At 38.6% G+C, this 10,801-nt stretch overlaps 1 protein-coding gene across 1 annotated transcript; it reads left to right on the plus strand.

Moving 5' to 3' along the window:
- Positions 1-206: 206 nt before the first annotated feature.
- On the plus strand, positions 207-8,806 carry LOC148198716 (uncharacterized). The gene is made up of 6 exons (XM_088115894.1): positions 207-1,420; positions 1,637-2,027; positions 2,280-2,363; positions 2,481-2,823; positions 3,877-4,122; positions 8,502-8,806. The coding sequence occupies exons 1-6, from the start codon at positions 207-209 to the stop codon at positions 8,804-8,806; spliced, it is 2,583 nt and encodes an 860-aa protein (XP_087972020.1).
- The last annotated feature ends 1,995 nt before the right edge of the window (positions 8,807-10,801 follow it).

Here is a 10,801-nt window from a genome sequence, read left to right on the forward strand (position 1 = left end):
ACCACTGGTGGACGAGCGTGAAAGCTCTCTTGACAGACGCTCAAACTCCTATTACTTGGGAAGTGTTTAGGAGTAAATTCTACGAAGAATATTTTCCTGATAGCGTCCGGTTTGCAAAAGAGGTGGAGTTTCTTCAACTGGTCCAAGGCGGGATGTCTATTTCTGAATATACGAACAAGTTCAAACACTTGGTTCGTTTCAACACGATGGCCACAAACGAAGAATGGCAGTGCCGTAAGTTTGAAAACGGACTGCGGAGTGACTTGAAGGTTTTGATCTCCAGTTTGTGTATACGGACGTTTCCGGCCATGGTGGAAAGGGCCAAGGTTTTAGAGAAGAACATGGCAGAAGCGGAAAGGCACAAGAAGCAACAACAAGTGAGTAGAGGGACTACAGTTTCCAGGGGCAATGTTACTCCAAGAAGAGCCCCGTACGCTCGTCCAAACCAGCCATCTAATGCGAGCGGTTCTCAAGCTTTAGTTCCTGCTGGACGAGCTGGTCAGTATGGAAATGTTACGTGTTTCCAGTGTGGAGGACCACACTACCGTTCGTCCTGTCCTCAATTGGTGGGAGTGAAGCACTGTAATCGTTGTGGGCGAAACGGACACTTGGAAAATGATTGTAACATGGGTGGACGGGCAGTGATGAGGCCACCAAATGCTGGCAGAAATCAGCCTAGAGGAGGACGAGCTCAAGCAGCTGGGCGTGTGTACGCTATTACTGGTGCAGAGGCAGCCAACTCAGGTACACTGATCATTAGCACATGCCTTGTGTTTGGTACATCTTGCTGCGTGTTATTTGATTCGGGAGCAACGCATTCCTTCATCTCGAAGGCGTGCGTTTGCAAGCTGGGATTAGAAGTGAGTGAGATGCCGTTCGATCTGGTGGTGTCAACACCAGCGGCTGGAGAGGTTAGGACGTCCACTATGTGCGTCCGGTGTCCTATAGAATTGGAAGGGCGTAAGTACAAAGTTAATCTCATCTGCCTACCTCTTCAAGGGTTGGAGGTGATTCTAGGAATGGATTGGTTATCTACCAATCACATCCTCATAGATTGTGGGAAAAAAGAGTTGGTGTTTCCGGATGAAGAAGAAGAAGAATTTTCAGTAACGCTCGGTCAATTAAAGGAGGATATAATGGAAGGAGCAAGCTGTTTCCTGATCATGACACAGGAATATCAGGAGTTCGGAGAATTAGGAAAAGAACGAACGTCCAGGGAGGGCGGTATTGAACGAACGGTCGTGGACGAGTTTCCAGACGTCTTTCCGGAAGAGATCCCTGGACTGCCTCCTGTTCGGGAAGTTGAATTCACCATAGATTTGGTGACGACAGCAGCACCTATCTCGGTTCAACCGTACCGAATGGCGCCTGCAGAGTTGGCTGAATTGAAGAAACAAATTGAAGAACTCTTGGACAAGCAGTTTATTAGACCGAGCGTGTCACCATGGGGAGCGCCTGTACTATTAGTGAAGAAGAAGGATGGCAGCTCTCGGTTGTGCATAGATTACAGGCAGTTAAATAAGCTGACCATCAAGAACAAATACCCATTGCCGAGGATAGATGACTTACTAGATCAACTGCATGGGGCTGCAGTATTTTCAAAGATTGATTTGAGATCCGGATATCATCAAATCAGAGTTAAGGAGGATGATATTCATAAGACAGCGTTCAGGTCGCGGTATGGGCATTATGAATACGTGGTGATGCCATTTGGAGTGACGAACGCTCCAGCCGTGTTCATGGAGTATATGAATCGCATCTTCAGGCCTTATTTGGATAAGTTTGTAGTCGTCTTCATAGATGATATTCTCGTCTATTCCAAGACAGAAGACGAGCATGAGGAACATCTTAGATTTGTACTTGGAGTATTACGTGAGAAGGAATTATATGCAAAGCTGTCCAAGTGCGAATTCTGGATGAAGGAGGTGCAATTTTTGGGACATGTGGTGTCGGCTGGAGGTATCTCAGTAGATCCAGCTAAAGTGCGAGCGGTGTTGGATTGGAAGAGTCCGAGTACGGTCACTGAGGTTCGTAGCTTTGTGGGACTCGCGGGCTACTATAGGCGTTTTATTGAAGGATTTGCTAAGATAGTAGCCCCGCTAACTCAGTTGACTAGGAAGGATCAACCGTTCGCCTGAACTGATCTGTGTGAGGAGCGTTTTCAGGAGCTGAAAGTGAAATTAACGAGCGCTCCGGTATTAATCATTCCAGACACGTCCAAGCCCTTTGAAGTTTACTGTGATGCATCTCATCAAGGGTTGGGCTGTGTGCTTATGCAGGAGAAGCGGGCAGTAGCGTACGCATCTCGCCAATTGAAAATTCATGAGAGGAACTACCCCACACACGACCTGGAACTGGCAGCGGTTGTGTTCGCATTGAAGATTTGGAGGCATTACCTATACGGATCCACATTCCAAGTCTTCAGTGACCACAAGAGCCTCAAGTATTTATTTGATCAAAAGGAATTGAACATGAGGCAGAGGCGTTGGTTGGAATTTCTGAAAGACTATGAGTTTGAGCTGTTGTATCATCCTGGGAAGGCCAATGTGGTGGCGGACGCACTAAGCAGGAAGGCAGTGCATGTCTCGGTTATGATGGTTAAAGAGTTAAGCTTAGTGGAGAGCTTTAGGGATTTAAGGTTGCAGTTTGAGTTAGAACCGAACAGCATCAAGTGCTGCAACCTTAGAATATCAAGTAATGTGTTTGATCGAATCTGGAAGAAGCAGCGTGAGGATGAAGATCTGGTGAAGATATTAAACGCGCTGGTTTCAAATAAAGATAAGGACTTCAACACAGGAACGGACGGCATGCTGCGTTACAAGGGTAGGACGTGCGTTCCTAACGATGGCGAGCTGAAGCGGATTATTTTGGAGGAAGCTCATCACAGTCGTCTTAGCATGCACCCTGGCATGACTAAGATGTACCAAGACCTACGAAAATCGTTTTGGTGGCCTGGAATGAAGAGTGATGTAGCACGATTTGTAGCGTCTTGCTTAACTTGCCAGCGTGCTAAGGCCGAACACCAACGACCAGGTGGTTTGCTTCAACCACTGGAAATTCCTGAATGGAAGTGGGACAGCATTTCCATGGACTTCGTGACTCATCTACCACGAACGGTGAGGAATCATGATTCAATCTGGGTGATCGTGGACAGATTAACGAAGAGCGCACACTTCTTGGCCGTGAACCTGAAGATGTCAATGACTAATTTGGCCAAGTTGTATATTAATGAGATTGTTCGTCTGCATGGAGTGCCTTCAAGCATAGTTTCTGACCGAGACACGAGATTCACCTCTCGGTTTTGGCAATCTTTACAAGGTGAATTGGGAAGCAAGCTGCAGATGAGTTCAGCATATCATCCGCAAACGGACGGTCAATCCGAACGTACTATTCAGACGCTAGAAGACCTACTGAGGACGTGCGTCCTAGATCACTTAGGCGCATGGGATGAGGTGCTGCCTCTTGTGGAATTCACGTATAACAACAGCTTTCAAGCTAGTATTGGAATGGCGCCGTTTGAAGCTCTCTATGGGAGGAAGTGCAGAACGCCACTTTGCTGGTTCCAAGAGGGAGAGAACGTGCTAACTGGACCTGAACTCATCCAGCAAACAACCGAGAAGGTTAAGTTGATCCAAGATAGGTTGAAGACGTCCTTGAGCAGGCAGAAATCCTATGCGGATAGAAGAAGAAGACCATTGGAATTCGCTGCAGGTGATCATGTATTTTTGAGACTGAATCAAATCACTGGAGTAGGCAGAGTTGTTCGTCCAAAGAAGCTGTCTCCCAAGTTCATAGGGCCGTATCAAATATTGAAGAAGATTGGACCAGTGGCCTATGAACTCGCATTGCCTCCTCAACTATCAAATCTGCATCCAGTCTTCCATGTGTCTCAGCTTAGGAGATACATAGCTAATCCTTCTCATGTCTTGGAGCTGGAAGACATTCAACTGCGTCCAGACCGAACGTTGGAGCTACAACCAGTCCGCATTGAAGATGAACGTACCAAGCTGCATAAAGGAAAAGACATTCGTTTGGTAAAGATTGTATGGGACGAAAAGACTGGAGATTCAACGTGGGAAGTGGAGAGTGCAATGAGGAACTTATATCCACACCTATTCACGGGTAAGTTCTAAATTTTCGAGGACGAAAATTTTTGTAGTTAGGGAGAATGTGAGATCCGTAATAATTAGCTTAAGTTGATCCTGACACCTCACCCTTAATGCTTGCCACCTCATTCCCAGCCATTTAAAACCCACTCCCAATTCTGATTTTCACCTCTGCTGTGCACGAAAATTTAAGCCACCATCATTTCTCTGCTACATTAAAAATGCACCAATCTTTGCATGCAAGCACACCACGTGTCACGGGAGAGAATTCCAAATCAGAGTTTGGTGTGCATGTGGCAACCTGTGACACGTTCTTCCAATTTAACGTTAGTTTAACAAAATCAGACTTTTCGAAAACACACTTTCACTTACACGAACTCATCTTCAACCTCTGAAATTCACCCTTTCATATTCTCCAACTTCTCTCTTGAACCAGTGAACTTCCTTTTTACTGTAAAAACTTATATCTCTTCTCCAATCACGATTTCAGCACCGTAGGAGTGTTCGTCCAGTTGTGATCTTCATTTTGGACCGAACAGAAATTAAATCCAACCTGGTAAGTCTCCTTACTGTAGTTCGTCCTTAGGTTTCTGGAAAAATAGAGTTTTTCATACATGCAAGCATGTATTCTAAGTGTTCTGTGTTCCATGGTTAGATTTTTGTTTGGAAGAGTCAAGAACGTGAGGAAAGCTTAGTTGGACAAAGCCATTTTTACTTCTAGGACAAGCTTGAATTCTAATCCGGGTAAGGGAAACTTATGTGTTTAATTTATACTGCATATTGTGTAATCTGAGTTGTATGAATGAAAAATGTAAGGTTTGAGTTGTATGGATGATCACTGTTATTGTGCATGTATGAACTGCATGATGTTTGAGCTGTATGATTGACCACTGTTATGGAATCTGGCTTTCTGATTTTGAATTATCTGTCATGAACGATCACTGTTTGCGTGGATTGTATATATTGTTGGTGGTTTGAAATGCATGATGATTTGATTACGTATGAATGGAGTATGATTATGGTAGAGTTGGAATGATTAAAATGTTGAAATCTGTATGAGAATGATGTTAGTGATGAATTAAATCTGGAATGAAAGTTATAAAGTTATAAATTTGAAATCTGGAAAGTTCTGTTAAACTTGAGAAATCTGGAATTTTAATCTTCCCTCTGATAAGTGACGCTCGTCCCGGTACGGTCATAGACCGTTCGGGGTTCAACAAAATAACTTAGATTTGGAATTCCTTCATTTGGAAGGAATTCTGCTCGAGAACGAGCGTCCCCAATTTTTGTGAATGAGCGTTCGGTTCAGCTCAGTATAGATAAATATTTGAAACTTTATAAATACGTGACGTTCGGCCTTAAGTCGAGCGTTCGTCCTCAATGACGTTCGGCCTTAAGTCGAGCGTTCGTCCTTGATGTCATTCGACTTTGTGTCGAACGTTCATTTTACAGAGCGTTCGTCATTTTATTAAACGTTAGTCCCAAATGGGCGCTCGGTCTTATACCGAAGCGTTCGTCCTAGATAGCGCTCGGTTTATACCAAGCGTTCGTTCGGATTTATGCTCGGTCATTGACCCAGCGTTCATTAAAGGAGGGTTCGGTTTTATAACTGAACGCTCGTCCTTATTATTGAATTCTGAATGCGAACGTAACTGGCGTTCGTCCAAATTGTTATTTAACGTTCGTTCTTTGACTGGCAGTGTTGTCTTCTGAATTTAATCATATTTGGTTGTTTATCTAAATATTTTCTTACTGGTTGTATCCTTTGGATTCTACCTGGAGTCTTTATACTTAAAATCTTTCTAAGTATCATCCATATCTTCTAAGATCAGTACCTTCAAAATTTTTAGTGTTGAAACGTATTAAGTGGATAAATGGTTCGTTTCTTTTGTTCAGAAACGAGGATGTAGGAGTACTTGTAACGATAGTCTCTATTGATTAAGTGATGAACGTTAATGAATTTAAGAGAGTGGAACACAGAATGAAAATGTGAATATGAGAACCGTTTAATATGGGCGAATGAGATTATGAACGAATTATTGGAAATGGATTTTAACGAGCGTTCCAAGGAGGAACGTCTCAGATATGATTGATTATTGAGTTTTGTAAAGTATGACTGTGGGCATGCTAATGCTGGCTTGGTCCATCCTGATATTCCGTGATGCTCATCTTCACGTAGAAGGGAGTAGTCATATGTGGGAATGGCAGGAGGTCTTTCGTATCCCTCACTTAGCAGGGGCGAAGGATTAACCTCGAGTGGCAGCTGTTGAGGGTATCCCAGTTACTACATCACTCGGGTGCAAGGACGCCTGTAGCTACACGGTTCATACAGTCCGGACGGTCTGTCTTATATTACATTTTTCTATGATTATTATTTGATGAACCACATGCTGTATGTGTGTTTTGAAATGTAAATGTATGTGTTGATTGTATAAATTAAATATTATAAGCTTACCCTTGCATTTCCATTGTGTTGTCTACTGTCCATGTACCTCCGTCTTGTCAATTGCAATGATCATCCGTTGTGGATGTGAGCAGATGATGGTACGTCCCTTGAGCAAGTGCTGGAAGAAGAAAATTTGGATGAAGCTAACCTGGTGGAGGTTGAAGTAAAGGCCGAGCCTTAGAGGGCTCGTTAGAATAGTACTGTGCGTGTTAGTATAGTATGAACGTTCGGCCAATTATTTTGTAAGGACGTTCGTCTTAACCATCTCTGATTGTATTTTGAGCGTACGTTCTTTCGTATTCAAGCCGTTCGGCTTTTAAACGCTGAGTTTAATGTAAAGACTGTTTGTGATTACTGTTAATTGTAATTAATTCTGATTTATGGTAATTACTGTATTTTGGGATGTTACAGAATGAGAAAGAGAAAATTATTACCTAGGATCAATAAGTGAAAAAAAAATCAAACCTTTTTATTCTACAAGTTCTTCAAATATCATTGCATCATTAAAGAAAGTGATAATTTAAAAAAAAAATGTTTGCTTGTTCTGAAAGCAAATTCACAATTTCTCATTAGATTTAATAGTTTGTAATATTAATTTTATGATTTGCAGAACAATTCATATATAAGTAAGACATCATGGTATCATTCATCCTTTTGAATACTTATACTTAGTTTAGTTGAATGTTAAAAATTAGAGAGAATATATATTTTTTCATAAGAACACAAGTTATAACAATAACAAACAAACCACATAAATATGTCACTTGCTCACTTAAAGTGATGTGAATGTCTTGCTTAAGCAACCATATTAATAGACATCGTTTTATGCAACAAACTCAAGCATCAAGAAATCAATAAATTGTGTGTGACTTGAGGTACCAATGAGTAACTCTAAGTGACATAACATAAACGACTTTGGTTTTTGTTTGCTTCAAGCATGTGTTCATTACTTTAAGCAACAATCATATTGTGTTCACTTAAAGTGCTTTGTATTCATTCCAAGTGGTCATTATTTCTTATCTCACTTAAAGTGTGTTTTAGCTCACATTATTGTGACGTCTTTCTTATGCTATTATTAAATCGTAAAAAGTAAAATGAAAATTTTAAATATCATTTTTCCAAGAAACTTGGGCAATAATCACAAAATATACAATTTCTTACTATCTAGATTGGTAATTTCTTACTATCTAGACTGGTTGAACTATGAAATATTGATACAAAGATGACTATGAATTCCTTATGAGTAACTACTATAGTAAAATACAAAAAACAAGTAAACTAATAAGTTTGGGTTTAGACTCAATTGAACACCTCTTTCTTATAATGTAAATCAAATTCTTTTGCTTTAAACATTAACATCAATCATCAAATTTACCAAAATCATAATTCGTTAGGCGTGTTAAAAGATAAGCAACATATATTAAAAAGAAATATTGAATATTGTATTTTGTTCACTAATAAACTAATTAAATATAGTAGAACAACAACTAATTCTCGAAAATATACAATGATAATGTTAAAGATGTGATGGCTAAAATTAAGCTATTAGATCTTCTATTATTAAGCTAAGAATATGAAGAATATCTCCCATCATTTTTTAAGTCTTAATATTACGCTAATACCCTTGCCCACCACCCCTCCCTTCAAACTCTAGTTGGTACAGTAAATGCCAACTTGAGTTTGCTTAAGAGATCATGAAACCGTTTTTAAGTATGTGTTTTATGTTGTGTTCACATAAGCTGAAAATACTATTTAGGAGAAAATGTGAGCGACGATTTACAAAATTTTTTTATTGTTTGTGTGGATTTACGAAGATGAAAATGCGATGATTTGCGAGATATAAGGTTAATTTACCCATCTTACTATGTTGCGAAGATTTATATACAAATGTCATATTTGTCCTCAATTATATCTAAAATACCAGACACCGTTACTTTGTTGCTGATCAGACTCCAACTGCTCAGAAGCGAACATGGAGATTCTGGTGACGACTTTGTTCATGAAAATTAGCGAGAGAGAGTTCTTGAAGCTTCCGCCGATTTCCACAAGATCGTTCCAGATTTCGATCAGAACTTGTGAGGAGGAGGAGGGATCAGCAGAGGAAGAAGAAGAAGCAAAAGACGAGGACGGCGGTGGAGCGAGGAAGTTGGTCACGCCGCAGAAAATATGTGATATGTCTTCCTTGACGCCGTGGCAATCGGCGGTAGAAAGCGATGGAGAAGAGGATTGGATAAAGGCGCGGTCGTTGAGTTGAGAAGATTCCGGATGAGGGTGGTTGGACTTGAAGAACCAAGACACTTTTTTAAACTTTTGGATTGGGTAGCGGTGCGGTTTTTGTAGATAATTTGTTTTGATTCAAAAGAAATAGTTGAGTTCAAAATATTTATCTATAAAAAAGCATTATAATATTGAAGTAGAATAGCTTAAATATATAAATTATATTATATTAAAAATCACAATAAATTAATTAATTACTAATATTTGAGTTATCTAATATTCAAGATAAATATTTTAATGTGTAAATTATATTTTTATTTATCATCAGCAGTTAATATTGTCATCTAATTCTTTTAAATTTTTACATGTAAAAATAATATATTTTAAAATATTCTTGTTGAAAGAATAACACTGAAAATATTTTAAAAAATCTTTAAAGAATAACACCTGTGCCAGTTTTTAAAAAATTTTGAAATAACTTTTTTACATTTAAAATTTTTAATAATTAATTTTAATTTTTTACTCTTTATAAATATTTTTACAATTAAATATAACATTAACAATTATCATTTTATATTACTTTAATAACTAAGGGCATTTTAGTAATCTTTACTTTATACCAATTAAACAAATTTTTTAAATCTGTCACATCAATCCAATCCTACACTAATTCTCATAAACTTTACTTCCAAATCCACTGTCACTTACCTCCAAATCCACTCAAATAAATAACAAAAAATTTATTCTCAAATCCCCTCAAATTCATTCAATCACTCTCCCCAAAATCATCTCCTCTAAATACCCTCAAGTGAATAGAGCCTTAGTGAAGATGTGCCACAACATGACGAACAAGGTGGCAAACAATTTCAATATACTTTATGTGTTCATGAAAACATCATTATGAGAAATTTGTATAACACTTTTATTCTCACAACACTAAAAAAATTGATATATAATGAAGGTTATTTTAACGAGATTATAAAAAACCCACAAATGCACATAATTTAGGATAATTCTGATTTATTTTTTAAAAGTTAATAAGTGTGGAGGTTTATAATTCTTTTTTAAGAAGGTTTATAATAATTGTAGAGTGGCAATGTGTTGGATCGTCTAGTCAACATCAGAATGTCCAGATAAGACCAAAGATGAATTAGTAGTGAAATGTAAACCATGAAAAAGAGTTCCCTTAATGTAATGAAGAATCCAAAGAACTGCAAAAAAAAAGTGGATGAAGGTACATACATAAATTGATTGACACATGAACAACGTATGCAATGTGAGGTTGAATAACAACGAGGTAAACAAAACTGCCAAAGGGATATATTCTTTTTTCCTATTAGTGATATCAACTTGAGAAAGTAAGTCAGAAGCATACTTAGCTTGGGAAATATAATAGCCTTCAAAATCGTGAGATACTTCAAGACCCAAAAAATAACTAAGATGACCAAAATCTTTCATTTGAAAATGTTGATGGAGATAACATTCTAATGCAGAAATGTTAGAGTCATCATCTCTAGTTATTATCATATCATCGACATAGAGTAACAAAAATACAATATCTTTGTCAGTTCTTCAAATAAATAATGTAGAGTAATATGGACTACGAAGAAAGCCAAATTGTATAAGAGTGGAACTAAATTTGACAAACCAGGACCGTAAGGCTTGTTTTAAACCACTCAAAGCTCGTCGAAGCTTACAAACCTAGTGAGGTGCATGAAAACCAGAAGGAGGATGCATAGAGATTTTCATTAAATCTTAGTGAAGAAAGACATTTTTGACATCCATTTGATAAAGTTTCCACTTTCGAATTGTAGCAATAACTAAGAGACTACGAATAGAGGTTACTCGAGCTACTAGAGCAAACCTCTCTTCATAGTCTATTCCATACTCTTGAGTATATCTTTTAGCTACTAAGCGAGCTTTATAATGCTCAATAGTTCCATCAGAACAATTTTTCATCTTACAAACCCTTTTGCAACCACTAGGAATCTTGTTAGGATGTGTTTACTATAAAGTGTGGATTTCTTCATTC

Source organism: Vigna umbellata, chromosome 5 (genome assembly GCF_029865625.1).
Source record: "Vigna umbellata cultivar VRB3 chromosome 5, Vumbellata_1.0, whole genome shotgun sequence".
Classification (NCBI taxonomy): domain Eukaryota; kingdom Viridiplantae; phylum Streptophyta; class Magnoliopsida; order Fabales; family Fabaceae; genus Vigna; species Vigna umbellata.

Coding starts and splice junctions, on each gene's coding strand:
- LOC148198716 (XM_088115894.1), top strand. CDS start 207: ATGGCCACAAACGAAGAATGGCAGTGCCGTAAGTTTGAAAACGGACTG. Junction 2,028..2,279: donor GTCCGAGTACGGTCACTGAG/GTTCGTAGCTTT, acceptor GTGCTTATGCAG/GAGAAGCGGGCAGTAGCGTA. Junction 2,824..3,876: donor CGGCATGCTGCGTTACAAGG/GTAGGACGTGCG, acceptor ATCTGCATCCAG/TCTTCCATGTGTCTCAGCTT.